This window comes from Sinocyclocheilus grahami, unplaced genomic scaffold (genome assembly GCF_001515645.1).
Source record: "Sinocyclocheilus grahami isolate Dianchi unplaced genomic scaffold, SAMN03320097.WGS_v1.1 scaffold47.1, whole genome shotgun sequence".
Classification (NCBI taxonomy): Eukaryota; Metazoa; Chordata; class Actinopteri; order Cypriniformes; family Cyprinidae; genus Sinocyclocheilus; species Sinocyclocheilus grahami.
Window position 1 is genome coordinate 3,623,027 of NW_015505226.1, and position 22,054 is coordinate 3,645,080.

Consider the following 22,054-nt stretch of genomic DNA (forward strand, 5'->3'; position numbering starts at 1 on the left):
GTCCGGAATCGCTGAATCTAGCGGTTGCGGGGAGGAGACTTTCGACGCAGCGAAATGGAGGAACGAACGACTGCTGACCAAGTTGCGGAGCGAACAGACATCTCGCGAGACGTGCTTCAGCGCGCGCAGGCTTCTGAGTTTCTGCAGCACAGGTCTCAGCCGTTGCTGAAAATTCGTGTTTAGATTTATTTATTAAACGTAATTATCAAGCAAAACCATGACTTGTTCGCACGTAACTTTAGAAATATATGAATTTTCAAACTAGAGTTTAAGAGTATCTCACTGTGTAGCTGGCAGCAGTTTGACGACAAGCTACAACTTACTGATATGACAATTCACTAATTTTAGATTAAAACTGTCTCGATAGATGTTTATGACCCGAGATACAATTTTTGCTCTCATGGCTTATAGTAACAATTAAGTATAAGATATTTTTTGCACATATATTACATAATTATCAAGCAAAACCATGACTTGTTCGCACGTAACTTTAGAGATATATGAATTTTCAAACTAGAGTTTAAGAGTATCTCACTGTAGCTGGCAGCAGTTTGACGACAAGCTACAACTTACTGATATGACAATTCACTAATTTTAGATTAAAACTGTCTCGATAGATGTTTATGACCCGAGATACAATTTTTGCTCTCATGGCTTATAGTAACAATTAAGTATAAGATATTTTTTGCACATATATTACGTAAAATAAAATATGCAAAGTCCAGATATAAGCCTAGATAGGTCACAATTTGGCTCTGAAATTGAGAAATGACAGTAACACACCATCTAAATATACACAATGAATCAATACACTACCACACATGTAAATAACCAACCATTTTTAATAATTAATTCATCTTTGTGGTTTTCTTTTCAAGGGGAGAGGGACATATTTAAAATGTATAAAATTGTTATGCTCAAATATTTAATCCAGAATGTCCTGTATCTCCAGAGTCTTTCTAATCCAATAGTTTATCTGTAAGTACAAGATTTTTTTCAGTCCACAAATGCCTCATTTCGCTCTGTGTGTTTGAATGATGGTTGTTGGAGACTTCCATTTGCTTCAACTGTGGAAAACATAGAAATAACACACACACCTCCCCCAAAGTATGAAGATGTTCAGTTTTCTGAACCATAGAGGCTGGCTTTGATACATCCTCAGTACACAGGCTTTACCATAACCAGTATATTGGAGCAATATCACGGTAGTGGTTTGCTGGACAATAATTATCACCGACTCATTTCAACAAGTGAGTGCATTTGGTGAGACCTGAAACATGACATTATAACAAACAGTGAATATATTTATTATGGAAGGTAATGTTAACAATAATTATTACAAAAGCAATATCTCTATTCTACTATATTCTGGCCCAGCTCTTGTAATGAGTCAGACTAATGATTGGGAGACAGTTATTTCCCTTTGAATTTTAAAATATTATCCAACAAGATGTACAGTTCATAACTTTTTTAAAGAATAAAATAAATCTTAAGAAGTTCATTCTGATGTTCATGGAAGTTTTCTGATGGATGACTTGAATATTTAAAGCAGAATGTGGACCATGTGTTCCCAACAGTGCTGATTCAGACAACGAGAAATACTTGACTACTTAAGCAGATGTCCGATTTCTCCTTCAAATGCAAAGCTGATGACTCAACAGTAGGTTTTCCTTAAGTTCACCAATACAAACAAGTTCACAATTTTTGATCCATCACTCTTCAACACAACCTGTCTTCATATTGGTAGTAATGAAGTCTTTTAACATCCACGGGCCTCTTTGTAAAGAAAACCCTACATGAAAACCAGGGCACAGCAAAAGAGAACCTTAATTGCACCAACTTAACCACAGTGGATATCAAGTATATCAAACAGCCCTGGGAAGTATCTCTGTTCTCTCCCCAGGTTGTTTCAACACTTGTGTATGGTCACTGAAGCTTAGCTCTTTTTGAGTGTCCTGCAAATTCTTGCCGTTTAAGGAGCAGTTTCTTCAGCACAGCAGTTCTGGAAGCTCCTTGAGCTTTACCTAGTACTATCTGGACTCGCCGTCTTTATGTGTGGTAAAAAGGGCCAAGTCCCCTGCTGGGCCAAGTCCAAGTCTGTGGCCACGGGGTGGAGTAGAAGATCTGTTCACAGATGAAATGAGAGGTGGTGGAGCCCCAACAGACAACGCCCCAACTAGACCTGGTGTCTTTGTTAGAATGCCATTATGTACGTGAGAGTGATGCAGAGGTCCCAGTCTAGAGTAAAGGCCAGGGTGATGTGATGCTTGTGCAGATGCTCCAGCTGCTTGGAGATGAGAGTGGGATAGCAGCCCTGCATGAAGCTGTTCTAGGTGGGCAGCATGAGACGGGCTAGGAAGGTGAGGTGCGGACAGGTGTGGATGCATTCCAAAGTACCGCGCTCTTTCCAAGTCTTCCCGCAGTATCTGAGCACGTTGTTCCTCATCAAACGCGTGAGACATCAAACGGAACTCTGGCCTGCCTGCTGCGGATGAAGCAGAGGACGTAGAGGTAGGTACTGGTGGATGGTGAGGGCTGGTTGCCACAGCTGCCTCCAAATAACGCTGTACCTGCTGATGCTGGAGAAATCTAGACAAGTGTGGATCAGAGCGAAGTGCAAGGTGGGGATCTGACCTCAGAGTCAATATTTCCCTGCGTTGCTGATGTTGAGCGGCCAGATCCCTCCAAGGGTCCCAGGGAAAGCTGTGAGTGGCTTGGGAATGACCATGTGGAGGACCATGTGGATGTGGTGGGAAACGATCAGCTGCAGTACCTAATACCAGTCCGGCTGAGCCTCCAGCACCACCAAGATAGGGATCAATAGCCCGCGTACGATCTAAGAGGGACAGATGATGGTGGGGAGGGTGCGGAGTTGGTGGAGGAAGAGGCATGCCAGGTGTAGGTGTCAATGAGTGGGTTGAGGAAGGGGTTGATGGATGGGGTGGGTGCCGACTATTAGGCCGTTCAAAGTTGTGTGGAGGTAAGGAGATGGGCACTGGCTCAGGCTCCTCTTTACGCTCTTCCTTGACCTTGACTTGGGGAAGGAGCAACCCAGAGGTTAGACCATGTGTAGGTTTCGATACCGGAGTTGTGGTACGATCAGATTTCTTGACTGGTAGTGAACTAGAAGAGGCTGGACCACTATTCTCTCTTTGCGATGAATGGCTGGATTCTGTGCTGAGTGTGTGTGGTGGCTGTCGGTGAAATCGATCCAAAGGAGAGGGGGCTAAGGGAACGTTAGAAGGAGAGGTTGTGAGAATAGATGTTGAAGATCGAGGTCTGTCTGGTGCTGCGGAGGAAGCGGACACTGGTGCCCTGGATGCAGAATGTTGTCTCTTTTCTGACTCCCTTTCTCTTTCACGCTCTCTGCTTTGGCCATCTGATTGAACTCCACCTCCACTCAGTGGGCCCAAGCCATTCATATGTGAACTGGGGGTGCTGCTGCGGTGCTTGAGGGATGGGACACCAGGTGACATTCGCACTGACAGGCGTCCATACAAGAGACTGTCTCTGTGTGAAACAGTATTAAACCAATTAAGTATGTGTCAAGTTGTGAGATGCGATACATAATTCCCTTTTGATCTTAAAAGCCCAACAAAAAAAATGATTTGTTATAATCTCATACCTGTCCTTTTCATCTTTTATACGTGTTGGTTCTCTTCTTTCCACCTCCTTTCCTCTATCATCTCTTTTCTCTGGTCCTTTTGCCCAGGATGATCCAGAGGGGAAAGAGGCAGGTGTAACATGCAGACGATTCCATGGATCATGGGGGTTACCCAATCCTCCAACTGCACTAGCAGAGGGCTCGGTCTTATGTCCAAAAACATTGGCAACTAGAGAAAATGTATAACATTTCATTAGTCTTTGGCTGAGAGTGGAATGTGACTGATAAAACACCACTTAAATTAACCTTTTAATTAAAATGTTTAGGAAATGTTAGAAAACCACCACTTTCACATTAGAGCAGTGATTCTCAACCAGGGGTCCTCTGCAAACTTGGGGCCTGAAGATTACTTAAACGATTTAATACAAGGCAAAACAACTAAAAATCAAGATATATCAAAGTTTTGAAAAACAAAATTCTTTTTTTTTTCTTTGAGAACCAAGAATACCACTGGAAAAGCCATGTAAATTTATGAAATCTTATAACTCCTTGGGCACTTCTATAATAAATTATGCCCCCCAAGTTATGCCAACTTGTAAATAAACTAAATAAAAAAAAAATCATTATCCAGTAAACCACAAAAAACTGCCTTGAAGTCAAAAAGGTTGAGAATCACTGTGTTAGAGTCATCCATATCCATTAATCCATATTCTTAATAAACAAAATAGCATGACAAACCTATCGTGGGGCTGCCTAGGCCTCCAAAGGCACCAGAACTCAGGGCTCCCAAAGAGAAGGTGGATGGACGACCATATGGGTCTGTAACATGAAACCCGGCCATTAGTGATCAAATTTAGATGTGATTGTCTTACTAAACACAGAGGAAATTATGCTCTACAAAGCTAGCAAATGAAGCAAGCCTGAAGAACAGAACTGCACAGAGGAACAAGAGCAGCCATGGGTCACATTGGTTTTTGATGCCCCTACTTTCTCAGAGACAGACTCTTACCCAGATGTGCTGCTGAGGTGAGGAAAGAGGAATGGGGCGTTGATGGAGGCATGAATGGTGTGGAGGACGGATTGACTCCACCTGAGAAGACATGGGTCAACTCAGACAAAAACTTAAACACCCATAAATGGACTACCATTGAGTGTTGACATTTAGCCAAGTTGTGCTTTATATCCTCCTTAAGCCTTTCAAATTTAGAGCCCTCGTATGGCAAAACAGTAGTTCTGTAAAAATCCTTCAGTAGTGCTGTCAAAGTTTTTTGTACCTGGAAACTGTTATTTAGGTAGAAACAACCTACTTCAATGTCTTAAAATCAATCGTAGCTTAAGAACAATCACAGGCTTATGTCACCTGCAGAATTCCCTAAATTGGTTGCAGAAATAAGTGTAAAAAGTAAAACCCACCAGCGGCTGCAAACAGGCTTCCTGGTCTTGTAAGATCAGAAGTTGGGGCAAGTGGACCACCAAGTGGTCCTAGACCTCCTAGTCCACCAATACCAGGGCCAGGGAGTCGAGGCAACAGGTCATTACGGAAGTCCAGCTTTTGTGGATCAGCATGCATAAGCTGAGAAAGACAGCAACAGAAAGGTGGTCAACAGGACTGACACCACTTTTTAATTAAAAATATATCTAAAATCTTATTGTTTTGATGGTCAATTACATTGTAGATCAACTGATTTTTCTTTTTTATGTAAAATACCAGGAAATATTTTAACAATTTTGTAATTTTGGGCTTTTTTGCATTAGAACTAGGGCTGCACAATAAATCGCATGTGATATTTAACGCGCATCTTATCAGTAAAGCCGGTTCTGTAATCAGCGGTAAATCTCCCTCACGTGAGTGCTTTCACATTGAGCAGCATTAACTACACAGAGCCGTTGTTCACTGACGAGCTGTGCAAAACCACGTTTATATTCGCGCAATTTTTTGTGCAGATCGTCAGTGAACAACGGCTCTGTGTAGTTAATGCTGCTCCATGTGAAAGCCCGCGGGTGATGGAGATTTACCGCTGATTAAAGAACCGGCTTTCTGACAAGATGCGCATTAAATATCGCATGCGATTTATCGTGCAGCCCTAATTAGAACTAAAAATAAACACAGATGAACGCAAAAACCTTGACTTTTTCTTGATGCCTTAGAATCATCCAAGCAACACGGACATGCATAGCACACCATTTCCCAGGCTTCTGTAAAGAGACCATCCAAATAGAGTTAGAAAAGAATTGTCCGCTAGTCATTTAGAGGTCAACAAGTAAAATTGGTCAAGTACAAAACAAAAGATTAAACTTACATTACTGACTTTTGGTGGTGGTGCAAATGGGTCTGTTAGCTGTGGACAACAAACACCATACATTATTCATAGTTATGTTTCTATGAAGTTACAATTACGATGTATGATGTAAATATACATGATAGGGCGTCTTTACCCTTGGAGCTTTAGGTGGAAGGTGGGACTGTACAACTCCTAAACCAGCAGCCATCTCTGGAGCAGCTCCCTGAAGGGCAACAAGCTGTCAATAACAGCACACTATTCAAACCCATTTCATGGGCTCAAATAAAAACAGGACAAAATGTGACAGGATTGGAGCCAAACATTGGCTTTAACCCAATTAATGTGGTCATCCTGACAAATCAGATTGTCCTTGAACTTTTAAAATGAATAACTCTGACATGCTTTAATTTTCAGACCTCAGAATATCTTGCCCAAAATATGAGCCATAAATTCTTCACGGTTGTGCTATCACAACAAAAACACAAACATGTGATCACTAAATATTTGCATTTTAGCCAGTAGGATACATAAAAAACCAATAGAAAATACTATTCTCTCTTATAACCAACAGGAATAAACTTTAAGACAAGGCAACAAACCTACAAGTAAGCTTTACTAACTTCACAGGTTGGTCATTCATAACAGAGGATTCATTCATAGTCCTTTCAAAGATACAGCTGAAAAATGTCCAATGTTAGAGAGAGTGGAAAACTGTCATTTAAAACTGAATTGAGCGTTTATGAACCACAAGCACATTATTTAAATCCTAAAGAACCTGAAATCAAGACCTAAAGTCGCTTTTCCACCGAAATTACCTGGAACAATTTGTCCCAGGAACTTTTTTCCCCAGACCTGTTGCTGTCTGCGTTTCCATCACGGTCTAAAGTACCGTGAAGTATAGGCAAATAGCCTGGTGACATAGGTCTGCGCGTGTTTCTCAATACCAAGTACGCAAAGTTCGGACTTGCATCCTCGGTAGTTCGAACTTTGCGAGTTCGCTTCGGGTGTGTGAAATCCCCACGGACGGGACGACGCAAGTCTGGTAATTCTGCAAACAGCAGCGTACTTGATAACGTCAGTCAGCTCGCCTTGGCTACTGCAATTTTCCTCACTGTATTTACAATAAGACGAAATATGATACCACTGCCTCCTTTCGTTTTCATTTAAACATATTAAGAGCTGCAGAAATGTAGTTCAGGGAATGTATATAGCCTACATTACAATGAAACAAAATATTATATCACAGTATTGCCTCTTTAAAAAAAAAAAAGAAAAAAAAAAGTGAAAAGTGACGTGACATGTGGCCAAGTATGGTGACCCATAAACTTTGCGAGTTCGCTTCGGGTGTGTGAAATCCCCACGGACGGGACGACGCAAGTCTGGTAATTCTGCAAACAGCAGCGTACTTGATAACGTCAGTCAGCTCGCCTTGGCTACTGCAATTTTCCTCACTGTATTTACAATAAGACGAAATATGATACCACTGCCTCCTTTCGTTTTCATTTAAACATATTAAGAGCTGCAGAAATGTAGTTCAGGGAATGTATCACTAAAGAGACATCAGAGCCAGCGGCAAATGTCAGAAGGACTAGCAGAGTTGAGGCTGCTCTCATCGGGAAACATGAGCACTGAGCTCCAGCTGATCGCGTGGAGCTCACGTCTCCGAAATCGCTGAAACACATTTTTAAATAGGCGCTGTCTTTATAAATAAACTGCAGATTTGAGTTTTAAACTACATTCTCGCCTGAAATACTTTTAAAACTATATTTCATTACACAATAACAGTAAGTTTTTGAAAATTATCAGAATAAATGCTGGTTGAAATACAATGCTGCGTGAACTAACCAATCAGCATGCTCAGCGCCCAAATCCCGCCCCCGAAAGTTCCGGACCTTTGAAAAAGTACTACCTCACGAGCAGGGAATTCCTTAGGGGCAATTTTTTACCTGGAATTTTTTATTTTGATCCTGGTACCTAGTACCGGCCCAAAGTCCCTAGTTCCTGGGTAAAGTTCCAGCGGTGGAAACGGGGCTTTATTTTAAGATTATTATATCTTAAATTCCAACCAATTAATTTGTGTGATAGAAATACTATATTTAAGTATAAAATCATTTATAATGCAACTTACAATATTTATTTATAATATTTATAATTAGTGTTCATCTGAGTAATAACATGCATGCTAAAGATATATGTAGCAATGATGTAAATACACTCAAACGGAGACTGAAATAACCACGCACGCACACTACTGTTTAAAAGTTTTTGAATGTCTTTTATGCTCACCAAGGCTGCATTTATTTGATCAAAAATACAGTAATATTGTGAAATAGTATTTCAATGTAAAACAAACAATTCCTATTTTAATATATTTAAAAATACAATTTATTCCAGTGATTGTAACACTGAGTTTTCAGACACATTAGTCTTCAGTGTCACATGATCCTTCAGAAATCAATATATTATGCTGATTTGTTGCTCATGTTGAAAACAATTGTGCTGCTTAAAGGGGGTCATATGATGTTACTAAAAAGAACATTATTTTGTGTATTTGGTGTAATGAAATGTTTATGCGGTTTAAGGTTAAAAAAAAACATTTTCCACATACTGTAAATTATTGTTTCTCCTCTATGCCCCGCCTTTCTGAAAGCTCATTGGTCTGAAAAGCGAGGTGTGCTCTGATTGGCCAGCAAATCTAGTGCATTGTGATTGGTCGAATACCTCAAGCGTGTGATGGAAATGTTACACCCCTTACCATATTGTTATGCCGTAGCGACGAGACAAAAACATTAAAACCCATTATAAACAAGGCATTTGTTGCATCCAGTGGGGACATAATTACGGATTATAATGATTTGTACTGTCTTTTTACACGTTGCATTGCATCGCGCCGCGTAAACATAAAACCATGTCTGCATTTGTGATCAGAGAAATGACAAACTACAAACGCTACTCTACACTGCTCAAAACTTGCATTTGAATAGTCAGTGGAAAATTCTTTAAATATAAAAATGTACTTACAGTCTGTGAGTCAGAACAGCCGGCATTGTAGTCTACTCTACCAGGATCAGGAGACGAGACAGTCCTCCATAAAATGCGCTGGACACATCGGAATATTTGGATTGAACTGTTCTGGAACAGTGTTGTAAATACAACTTAACCACTGATTTCTAGTCGTGTCCTCTTTTGGAAGGCCAAACAAAGTAGTTTCGCTTTCACAACAAAACACAGCGTCACACACGGCGGGCTAGTGAGTGGAGGCGGGCTGGCGGCAACTACATGTGACGACCCCGGGCTGGACTCCGCTTCGTCCACGGTGAAAGCCAACCCGGCGATCCACAGCACGAAGTTGATGTATTTCCTCAACGACCAACACGGATCAGCTCCAGGCATGACGAAGTGGATATCGTCCTCTTTTGGAAGGCCAAACAAAGTAGTTTCGCTTTCACAACGAAACACACAGCGCCTTCACGACATGGCAGCGGCAACAACAATACTACAGCGAGAATAAAAGTTACGCCTTCTTTCTTTGCGTGAACATTTGGGCGGCATGTTAGAACGAGCCGTTTTAGGTAGGCGTGGTTGACTTAACTTTTATAAAGAATATCTCTTTGGATTTGAGACTTTAGTCTTTGCAAATTTACAGAGCTTGTAACACTCCAAAGAGAAAGGAAAAATTTAAATCTCATCATATGACCCCTTTAATGTAATTGTGGAAACAGTGATAGATTTTGTTCAGGATTCTTTGATGAATAAAAAGCAGTTCATTTATTTTGTAACATTATAAATGTCTTTAATGTCACCCTAGATCAATTTAATGCATCCTTGCTAAAGAAAAATATTAAATCTATTTTTCTTTTGAAAAGTTACGTTTCATTCATTCATTATTAGGTAAATATGCTGACTACTGTTAAATGTTTAATGAAGTGGTTGCTGTTATGTGGTTGACAGACAGCACATAATTAGCTCCCCATGATCACTAGATATTGTGGTAATATGCAAGCATTCTTCACCTGATTTTAATATGTATACACAGAGCTTTCAGATTTTAATATTCAAAACATGGACCAAATGACAACTCTTACCTTAGGCTGAAAAGCTCCATGCAATGAACTGAAAGGTCCTGTGGGCGGAAGAACGGGCACTGAGGGTGGGTACTGAGGAAAAAACTTTGTAGGAGAGAACAAAAATTAATAATAATCACAAACTAGAAGCACTTGTGTGTTTCACAGAGACCTGCTATAATTGTAAAAAGTTTACAGATTCAATACAAGACTTACTGGGTGTCGAAAGAGACCGTCTATTTTGCCTGGATACTTATCAAACTGAAATACAACAAGCACAAGAGAAATGTCAAACCGTGAAATTTCATAATCAGTCACTTTCTGAAACTAGCCATCCATGGGCTATAGTTGACTCCTCACCAGTGGTGGTGGTGCAGCTGTGGGATGTAAGAAGTGTTGGTGAGTGTGAGTGTGCTGGTGCTGGTGATTGTGCTGATGGAACTGGTAGGCCATTGTAGGGATGGACGTTTGGGCCTGCGAGGATCTGCTAGACGTCCCAGAGCTTGAGCTTGACGCAGATAGTCCTCCAGGTGCAGAGCCAGCATTTGAGTCTGTCAGATCCTGACAGATCAGATCCTGATCTATTAATCAAAGAGAAAGAAAAGAACTTAATCTTTCTGAACAAGAACATACATATTTCAGTTCTATGATTTCACTGTCACTAAAGAATGTTGTTAATGCAGTAACAGTTGTTAGCATTTAATACTTTTTAGCAGCATAACGGTTGGTCAAGTTTACCTGTTGAAGGGTGGGGTGACACCTGCATGAGAGGAGGTGGTGGGGGAAGGTTGGGGGATGGTGTGAAGACAGCACCAGGACTTGGTCGAGAGGAGGGTATTACTGTCCCCACACCAACTGGGCCTCGACCTAGGGACACACTTGTAGCAGGAGTAGGTGGTCTGATTGATGAAGAAGAAGCTGATGAAGATGGAGGCTTGCCTGAGGTACTGCTCCTGCTGGAAAACCAATGCCATATCACATGTTTAGGGAATACAATCTGTCTTTTACATTAATAGACACATGCTTTTGAATAATGGCATAAAATGTGATACAGACTGCAGCAGCTTCTGAGCAAGAACTGCACACTATAATAGGAAGAGACATGACTGCATGTCAAGCAGAAAAATAATCTGCTTGTTTTTATGCAGATCTGGCATCTGGCAATATGGACGAGGCTTGATGCACGCACGCAACCTGTGTCAACTCGTGCCTGGCTCCACGTTTAAAATAAGTGTAAATTCAGTCTAACTGCTTTGCTAATTTCACTTGGATGAAATGAAACATTCAGCACATTTTCCACTTGTTCTTCAAACACTTAAAAATGAATAAATCAGCCTATGTAACCTATGTAATACTTTAATAAATGACTAAGGTAATACAGTTCTTTATTTACACAAAATAAACTAATCTTTCCCGTGAAGTAAATTCTGTAAAAGTACTAATACCATTATAATATTCCCTGCTGAAAAAAACAACAGAACCCCTCCAAAACACAATAGAAAATGTAATGGATTTAAGGGTTATAATAGGAATTATATTGGTTTTAATGTAAAATATAATGGTGTCTACTGGTATTTGATGGATTCTATTGGTGGGATGTAATCTGGCAGATGGGAAACAATAGAACAACAGTAATTCATATTGGAATAAGGCCCAAAACACACTACAAAAAGGAATTTTGTAATGGTTTAATTGGAAACCATAAGAATTTCTGTGATGGTTTATATTGTTTTCTTCAGCAGGGTAATGATACCCATACTGTGCTGCACACTATTGACAATGTTAAGCTGAAGCTTGACTTTGCTAAATTAAAATCGCGAATCAAATCGCAATATCGGTCCAAAAAAAAATTGCAATTAGATATTTTCCCCAAATCGCACAGCCCTACAACCCAGCACCTTGTAAACATGAATTTGATTCTAAAAAAACACTGTGTACCCTTAATCATGGAAGCTGTGTACAGCCAACCAAACAGACTGAAATAAGCAATTTCAACCAGCTCCATTTGTGGGTACAATATGCATTTGAGACAATATATTGAGACAATATATGAACAGGCTATAGGTGTGAGAGATTATTCTGTCAACTTCAACAGTATGATTGGTTTTAGAAGGCTGAGGGCATTATTGAAGTTAAAATATATAGAAACGCTGTTTCACTCCACTGACCTGTTGTTGCTGCCCATTGAGTAGATTGACTGTGACTTTCCATGGAAAGGGAGGAAAGGCTTGTGTTTGTGCTGTGGTGAGCTAGCATCATGGCGGTGATGGGGACCACCATTTCCATTACGCTGCTCAGTAAGTGAGTTGGAGACAGAGGCAGTGGAATGGGCTGCAAGGCTAGGCAGAGAGGATGAGGTAGAGATGGGCTCAGGGTAAGGCTGCTCCATACTCCTCTCCTGACTCCTCTCCAGGCCAGAGACCCGAGGTGTGACTGACAGAAGGGGTAGTGAGCTATTTGAGGGCAAGAGAGGGCAACCGTTGCCTGCAGCAGCGCTTGCGGAGTTAGAATTAACAGCTGTGGAAAAAGAGTGCTACAATGTAATGCATGTAATACTCTTTTCCATGCTTTATGACAACAAAAATAATCTAACAATTCCATGTAGGAATTCACAAAAGCATGAAAAATGTGTGACATATAAATTCATCTATATTTTAATTAATGATGAACACCACTATCCAATCCAAATCCCAAAAACATATATTAAAATATTATTACTCCAAGGTAATGCACCATCTACAGTGCACAGTATATACATCTGCCAATGGCAGGAGACATTTACCTTCTCGTGTGCAGACCATGAATGCTGGCTCCATATTGTCAGAAGCCTAAATAGTGGGAGAAATGTCATTATTGAAATAGAAAAACACGTCACAAAATGTAAAGCAAATTCAACAATGATAAACAAAGATTTTTACCTTATCCCCTGATTCACTCTCTGTATCACACTGTGGGTTAAAAATAAAGAGTTAACGTAATGGCCTACATTTGTGTGAAAACAAAATGTGATGATACTTTCCCCTTTATGATAAGTAATTTATGACACAAACAAAACCATACACTATCATTCATTTTTTCCCCTTAATAGAAATTAATATTTGTTATTATTCCGCTAAGGATGCATTAAATTGATCAAAAGGGGCAGTAAAGCCTTTTGCGTGGTTATAAAAGTTTCTATTTTTAAAATAAATGCTGTTTTTTTTTTACTTTCTATTAACCAAAAATCCTGATAAAATCTATCACCGATTTCACAATACTAATAAGAAGCACAACTGTTTTCAACATTGATAATAAATAAGAACTGTTTCTTGAGCACCAAATCTGCATATTAGAATGATTTCTGAAGGATCATGTGACACTGAAGACTGAAGTAATGATGCTGAAAATTCAGCTTTGCCATTACAAGAATAAACTAAATTTTCAAATATAGTTATTTTAAATTGCACTAATATTTTACAATAAAAATAGTAAATTTTACAGTAATAATCAAATAAAAGCAGCCTTGGTGAACATAATAGACTTTTCAAAAACATTAAACAATCTTATTGAACACCAACTCTTGAATAGTAGTGTAAGTGTATTATATACACAGTATACAGTGGGGAAAAAAAGTATTTAGTCAGCCACCAATTGTGCAAGTTCTCCCACTTAAAAAGATGAGAGAGGCCTGTAATTTTCGTCATAGGTATACCTCAACTATGAGAGACAAAATGAGGAAAAAAAATACAGAAAATCACATTGTAGGATTTTTAAAGAATTTATTTGCAAATTATGGTGGAAATGTGTGTGTTTTGAAAGTCTGAAAACATTTTAAAGTCACATTTCTGAACTGCAAGTAAAATACAAAACACATTGGAAAAACAACTCACAATGTATCCTGTCTCCATGTGATTCCCAGATACCTGAAACAGACATTTGGAAAAGTCAAACCATGGTGAAAAGAATACAGAGTAGCATTTACATGCGCAAATCCGACCTCATACGTCATCAGTCCGGAACTGCTTCCGTTTACAACAGTGAGCGCAAGCTAGATTAAATTGATTATTACGCTTTAAATATGGTTATTTTTCTTACAAAAACGCATTGATTCGCTACAGGAGGCCTTTGTTCACCCCCCTCAGACGCGTGAGGCACTTTTTATTATGGATGGAATGCGCTTCATTTCACTTCTTTTGGACTGATGCACTGCAACACCCGCTGACTGCCATTAAACAGCTTGGAAGATCAAAGACCATTTTTAATATAACTCCGACTAGAGTAGTCTGAAAGAAGAAAGTTAAATACACCTAGGATGCCTTGAGGGTAAGTAAATCATGGGCTAATTTTCATTTTTGGGTGAACTAACCCTTTAAAGTAATTAGTTACAGGCAGATTTATATACAAGGATAACTAATAACTGATATTTGGCCATTCTGAGATACTGCATTAGGTGTTAACCACATTATGATACATCAGCCAAGGAGCGCCCTGCTCTCTAAACATCTGTACTGTGAAAAAAAATCTCTTTTGACTACTGCTAGGACAGCAAGAAGCATATTCACATGTGATGCAAATTTTGTTTAGACCAGTCACTGCATCTAATTTCTCCAACAATACACCTTCTGACACCATTAAACAGCTTGGAAGATCAAAGACCATTTTTAATATAACTCCGACTAGAGTAGTCTGAAAGAAGAAAGTTAAATACACCTAGGATGCCTTGAGGGTAAGTAAATCATGGGCTAATTTTCATTTTTGGGTGAACTAACCCTTTAAAGTAATTAGTTACAGGCAGATTTATATACAAGGATAACTAATAACTGATATTTGGCCATTCTGAGATACTGCATTAGGTGTTAACCACATTATGATACATCAGCCAAGGAGCGCCCTGCTCTCTAAACATCTGTACTGTGAAAAAAAATCTCTTTTGACTACTGCTAGGACAGCAAGAAGCATATTCACATGTGATGCAAATTTTGTTTAGACCAGTCACTGCATCTAATTTCTCCAACAATACACCTTCTGACACGTCATGACTGTGCAGTATTGAAAACTTACTTTAAAATAAACAACTGATTTATGCCAGACTCTCATCCATGCAGGACTATTCAAGAAATGTTTGCTTGTTGCACCCAAAACACTGCAGTGACATGTTTTTCATGGGCGTTTGTACATAAAGGATTTTTGTTGTTGTTTATAGACCACAATGGGTTATGAAACTGCAGCGCTAACCTTAGCATCTCCCTTTCTCTTCAGTTTTGATTTAATTTTCCTGCGCTGCTCCCAACTGTTGGTGTACGTAGCAGGAGGCCCTTCCTCCGGCTCTGACAGAGGCCCTCCATTTTCATCCAGGCCTCTCTTCCTTTTGATTCCTCTAACCATGAACAAGCCAGAACGCTCTGGAGGCTTTAGGGAACAGTCCATCTATCAATGTAACACATTAAAACATGTTAAAGCAGCAAATATATTAACTCTATGCGGAGACTCTGCTGTTAATTCATTTTGCACTGTGTTTTATTGATATTCAGCATGTTTTGTACTAAAATGAATATGCAAAACAGCACAACGTCTAATCTCCATGCAACACTCAATAAAGACTAGTTAAAGATGAATAAACACACAAACCTCCAAGGCCTCCAGGCTTATGAAGCTGGCTATGGCGAATCCATCGATGATGTCCTCCTCGCAAGACACCGATTCTCGCTTTCTCCGACGCGGAGGCCGGTGTCTGGCCCCGGGGAAGCCAGGTCTGCATTCTCCTCCGCTGGCACGGAGCAGCGAGTCTCCTCTGCAGAGGTCTTGGTCCGAGGCCGAGGATGGCGACGAGTGCTCAGGGAGATCCGCTCTTCTCCGCCGCCGCTCTCGGTCACGCTGCGAGCGGGAGCGACGGCTCTGCCTTAAGCCTCCGCTTCGACTGGGACCGTCCATGTCAATGTTCGTACAAAGGCACTTAATAAAAACACACCCTGGTCCGGCCTGGGAAACTTTACAACTGATACTGAATAAAACCCTACGTCTCCAGGACCAGTGTTGTGGATCTCAGATGAAAGTGTGGTTTAAGGTCTTATAATTTAATCGAGTCCAGTGGAGGCTGTATGGTGTGAGCACACTGCAGTCTGAGTACAGTCATGTCTGGGCATCACCGGGCTTGTTTTATCCAATAACACAGCGATTATGAAAGCTTCTAGATATTCCACTTTATTGTCTTTCTGTCAAGACATTGTCACTTTCATCTGAGGAAGAAAAGAAGGAGAAACTACCGATCAGTGGCGCAGTCGGGTTTTTAGATTCAACATGGCTGGTTAACTAAGAAAACATGCTGATTTTATGTTTAAAGATCTGATTTTCTACATACAGAATATAAACAAGACTAAATAAAATATTACTAAAGTGGGAAAGTATAACTATCACGATCAAATGCCATAAAGGAGAATAGTGACTAAAATATGCTAACTGTTACCTCCTAAATTAGGGCCGAGTGTTCCTTAGTAAACTTTATTAAAAGGAAGATGATCGACACAAACAAAGTCCAATTGTGGCACAAAAGCAATCCTTATAGATCAAAATATTTTAGTCAAGTCTTATTTCTGAATCTGAAGCAGATAATTCGGTTAATAAAGCGACGAGTTAAATCGCTCGTTCAGCTGACGATGTTAGCTTGCTAGTTAGCTAACTTGGTTAGGATCGCGGATTAAAGAACAGTCGCGTTTTAACGACCAAATTCGTAACATTTTAGTTGATTATACTATAAATTACATTATGAAAATTACTCGATTGTGATATTGCCAATTATTTAACGACTATTATATATCCGGTGTAAACCCAACCAGGCGAGCAAACATTAACCAACGTTACGCGAACCACTTTACCACATTTCAAATTGTCAATTTAAAAGATCAATTATTCGTTTTACAGTTGTCTAGATCGTTATTATTTTTCTAAAACATCTGTCGATGGGTCCAGAGCTATTTAATAGGAGTCCAATAAAACAAGCTAACCATGTAGCCTGTGGTTCGTTGACACCCCATCTTGACTTGCACTTCACATTTAAGAAGGAAATTAAACTAATTACTCAGTTCAGTACACGAATACAACCGATGAACGTAACACGACCCGTGACCACTTGTCTATTTAACGTTACGGATTTAACAAGAAAACCCGTCAGATGAATTCAGACACTAACCCATTAGCTCTCTATGACAAGCAGAGGAGAAAAGGGGACACAGTGCGATGGGTTTAAATCTCAACTCAAGTATAAAACACATTACATTAGCTTTTGCTTAAAACGAACCCAATTTGATTTGCTTTATTAACGATCCTCAAAGACGAACACGAACAAAACGACAACAATATTTCCAATCACACCCACCAATCGCGGTGTACAGAGGGCCATTTTCCTCTGGCTTCTGCTTTCGTCCGAGCCACCATTTAAAACGATAATAATATATAACAGGCCCCAAGGCCTCGGGCTGGAGTTGCACCGTCACGGATGTTGAGCGCAGTACAGTCAGCGCAGGCCGGGCACCTCCTTCCGCGGCCCGCTGTGTGATCCACTGTGTGCGGTCAAGCTGAAGATTTCACCGGTGTCCGCAATAGAAGCTGTTTTTTTTCTCAAGCGTAAGGTGAAAATGGACTTATGAAAGCTTGCTTTTCGTCCCGATCGTCAAAACGAGATAAATGGATTTCTTCATTTTATCTGGGAAGCTGAGACATACGTGAAGCCTGGTTGTATAACCCGTAGCAGTCAAACTGCATTGTGTGCTTCTGTCGGGGTTTCTTCCTCTGTTGATTCACTGAACGGCAGCCGATACTGAATGCGACTACAGTACTGCCATCTACTGCCACTGATGGGTGAGTGCCTTGTAGGGTACTAACTTCTGTTCAGTTGTTCTTGCTGCCCTAATGATCGTAATGCACATTTGATCTCAGCATCCAAAAAAAGTTTAGTGTTAATACCGAGATGTTTGTTTCATTTAAATTGCATTACCATTTGTAATTTGATTTTATATAAAGCCTATGTATAATATGTACAGAGGACAATGCTACACCTGCAGCACTCTCCAATAATTTCTCTTTTTCCCACTCCCCCCCTTCTGACTGGAAGAGGTGGAGGTACTGGTCTGCTTATCTCTAATGATTGGAAATGTAATCCTTTACTATCTCTCAGTATCAATAGCTCCTTTGAATCACATTCAGCCACTATTACCCACCCTCTTAAAATCCATTTTATAGTTGTTTATCGACCCCCAGGACCACTAGGTAAGTTCGTGGAAGAATTAGATGTGCTGCTCTCAAACTTTCTTGAGAATGGTACTCCCCTAGTTATGCTTGGAGACTTCAACATCCACCTAGATAAACCTCAGGCTGCAGACTTCCACACTCTGCTTGCCTCTTTTGATCTCAAGCAAGTGTTAACTACGGCTACTCACAAATCAGGCAACCAACTGGCCTTTCTTTACACATGACACTGCTCCACTGATCATGTGGCTGGCTACTCCACTGCACACCTCAGATCACTTCCTCCTCACTCTTAACCTCAACATGGTTCCTGACACAACACATACCCCTACACATGTCACTTTTCGAAGTAACCTACGCTCACTCTCACCCTCCCGGCTATCTTCTATGGTTTCATCTTTGCTTCATTCTCCTGAACAGTTATCATCTCTTGATGTTAACAGTGCTATTGATACTTTCTGCTCCACTCTTACGTCTTGTTTAGACACTGTCTGTTTCTCGGCAGGTCTTCCAGCCACTCCTATCAAACCTCTACAATTGATCCGAAATGCAGCTGCAAGATTAATCTTTAATGAGCCGAAAAGAACGCATGTCATACCTCTGTTTATCAATTTGCACTGGCTACCAGTAGCTGCTCGCATTAAATTCAAGGCATTAATGTTTGCCTACAAGACCACCACTGGCTCTGCACCCATTTACCTAAATTCATTACTTCAGAGTTATGTACCCTCTAGAAACTTGCTTTCTGCAAGTGAACGGTGTATCTCAAAGAGGCACAAAATCACTTTCACAGACTTTTTCATTAACTGTTCCCTCCTGGTGGAATGACTAATTAACCAATATAGCTGCCTATTGTAGCCTATGTGTTTCTGAAAAAAATTACTGGTAAACTTTATTTGAGATTTTTCAAAAAAATCCAACTATCCTTGTTTTTTTTAATTCGTTTTATGTTATAAGTAACATGCAAACGAGAACAGTACAGAATATATCAACACTGCATTGTACTATACATCCATAAAAAATATAGAGATGACATACAGTATGTTGTATAAGAGGTTATTGGGAATTTGAAAACATATAAATTATTATTATTTAATTTAAAATATAATTTTTTTTACGTGGTTGGTTGGTTACATATGCAATTTGTTTTGCTTACAAATATGAAATTTAGTTAACAAAACAAAGATTTTAACAATAATTTCAAGACATTTACCTATAAAATAAAATAATTTCTGTTTAAGAAGAACAATACCAAACAAAACAGTGCCGAATACCTATTTTGATGAAATACAACAACAATACAGTATTCTAATAAAACGTAAATGAGTCATAAATGTCCCCCTTTTTTTATAGAAGAAATTATTGAACATTACAATCAATTTAAACAATTAATTCCACATACACAAGAAGGGAGAACAATCTTAATCTGTCACAGCATTTAAGAGAAGAGAGAAAGAAAAAATAATATAAAGTAATAATAATAATAATAAACATACATATAAACAACTACCCAATAGTTAAAATGATCTTCCTTCTTCCTAAGGACAAAATCAGAGACTACAGTGGGGGAACTATATAAGAAAAAAAATCCTCCATGAAATTTAACAGTATGTCATTCTTTTTGTTATTAATTTGCATTAGAGACTCATTCAAAGATTCAATTTCGAATAAAAATAAATTACATTTTGGTATGCATTTCGCAATTTCTTTTATGTATGTAATATTTTACCTTTCAAAATGTAAAAGTTAACGACATACTCAGTCATTTTGCTTTTGTCTGAATAAGTGCAAATAACATCTTTTAAAGAGAGCATGTACCGGTAATTAACATTTCTTTGAAAAAAATAAAAAGGCACTAACAACAGACAAAAATCTAAAAGACAAATCACAGTTATAAAACAAATGAGACAAGTCTTCCTCATGAAAAAATGCAAAAATGCAATTATTGTCCATGTCCATGAATTTAGAAAGAGCTACTTTACATGGGTAAAATTTAAAAGTATTTTAAAATAAAACAAAAATATATATTTTTAAATAAAATAAAAGGTATTTTGAAATGTACCTCTTTAAATTTGTTCAAAATACAAAATTTGTAAGGATTTGACCAATCCACTTTCCAATTAATATCAGAATTTTTTGCATTCCTGGAATAAATGTCCCTGTTTTTTATTTATTAATTTTTATTAATGCCAAGGTACCAAATATAAAAATACAGAGAATATCAACATTACATCCAAAGAGGTGACATTACATGCAAAGTACCATTTATAGATGTATGTAACAATAAATAAATAATACAAAATGAAAGATTTAACAAAATAAAAGAAAAAGATTAAATAAATTAACCGTTTTAAAAGCCTTGAGATTCTTGGAAGATGAAATAGTTTGGATATACTGTTGAACCTCTTTTTTATAAACAATATGTCCCTGTTTTTTTTATTTTTTATTATAATATATGAAACACAGAATGACATTAATATACTACATGCCAGGGAACAAGAAAATAATGTATGAAATTTAACAGTATGTCATTCTTTTTGTTATTAATTTGCATTAGAGACTCATTCAAAGATTCAATTTCGAATAAAAATAAATTACATTTTGGTATGCATTTCGCAATTTCTTTTATGTATGTAATATTTTACCTTTCAAAATGTAAAAGTTAACGACATACTCAGTCATTTTGCTTTTGTCTGAATAAGTGCAAATAACATCTTTTAAAGAGAGCATGTACCGGTAATTAACATTTCTTTGAAAAAAATAAAAAGGCACTAACAACAGACAAAAATCTAAAAGACAAATCACAGTTATAAAACAAATGAGACAAGTCTTCCTCATGAAAAAATGCAAAAATGCAATTATTGTCCATGTCCATGAATTTAGAAAGAGCTACTTTACATGGGTAAAATTTAAAAGTATTTTAAAATAAAACAAAAATATATATTTTTAAATAAAATAAAAGGTATTTTGAAATGTACCTCTTTAAATTTGTTCAAAATACAAAATTTGTAAGGATTTGACCAATCCACTTTCCAATTAATATCAGAATTTTTTGCATTCCTGGAATAAATGTCCCTGTTTTTTATTTATTAATTTTTATTAATGCCAAGGTACCAAATATAAAAATACAGAGAATATCAACATTACATCCAAAGAGGTGACATTACATGCAAAGTACCATTTATAGATGTATGTAACAATAAATAAATAATACAAAATGAAAGATTTAACAAAATAAAAGAAAAAGATTAAATAAATTAACCGTTTTAAAAGCCTTGAGATTCTTGGAAGATGAAATAGTTTGGATATACTGTTGAACCTCTTTTTTTATAAACAATATGTCCCTGTTTTTTTTTTTTATTATAATATATGAAACACAGAATGACATTAATATACTACATGCCAGGGAGCAAGAAAATAATGTACCTTTTAAAAAGATTCACAGTTTTTACAGCTTTCTTATTGGAAGACTCAGAAATCAAATACATATACAGTTTTAACTCTTCCAGAAAAAGGTTAAAGAAAGGCTTACACTTACAATATTTACATTTGTGTACAAAATATTTAGCGAGAAACAAAATAAGATTGAGTAAATAAAAAACATCTGGTCGTTCCCTTTCAAAATGTGTATAACCCAGAATAACATTTTCATATTTCAATGAATTTTCAGGAATTATACCACAAAAAATACTCAAAATGTTTTTCCACAGATTCTTAGTATACTCACAATACCAAAATAAATGAGACAAATCTTCAGTTTGGAGACCACAGAAGGAGCGATTTACATCAAAATCCTCAGAAATAAACCTTTGTAAAAAACATTTTGTGGGATAGCACCGATGTATCATTTTATAAGACACTTCTTTTATCTTATTGTACAAAAA

The 22,054-nt window shown here is 38.1% G+C and overlaps 1 protein-coding gene across 4 annotated transcripts; it reads right to left on the reverse strand.

Moving 5' to 3' along the window:
• Window positions 1-1,291: 1,291 nt before the first annotated feature.
• On the reverse strand, window positions 1,292-17,757 carry LOC107582750 (autism susceptibility gene 2 protein-like). Of its 4 annotated transcripts, none has more exons than XM_016268725.1 (19): window positions 17,302-17,757; window positions 15,558-16,165; window positions 15,165-15,356; window positions 13,820-13,852; window positions 12,869-12,898; window positions 12,733-12,778; window positions 12,119-12,467; window positions 10,689-10,906; window positions 10,311-10,531; window positions 10,167-10,211; window positions 9,972-10,055; window positions 6,041-6,109; window positions 5,905-5,943; window positions 5,729-5,800; window positions 5,018-5,177; window positions 4,614-4,694; window positions 4,343-4,423; window positions 3,626-3,833; window positions 1,292-3,510 (listed from the first exon to the last, which is right to left on the reverse strand). In XM_016268725.1, exons 2-19 carry the CDS (start codon window positions 15,858-15,860, stop codon window positions 2,031-2,033), a joined length of 3,711 nt encoding a protein of 1,236 aa, XP_016124211.1. In that variant the 5' UTR covers window positions 15,861-16,165; window positions 17,302-17,757; the 3' UTR covers window positions 1,292-2,030. The 4 variants fall into 4 exon arrangements, with proteins under 4 accessions (XP_016124211.1, XP_016124210.1, XP_016124213.1 ...); XM_016268724.1 differs by having other exon boundaries at window positions 6,041-6,124; XM_016268727.1 differs by lacking the exon at window positions 5,729-5,800 and having other exon boundaries at window positions 5,914-5,943; window positions 6,041-6,124.
• Between the last annotated feature and the right edge of the window lie 4,297 nt (window positions 17,758-22,054).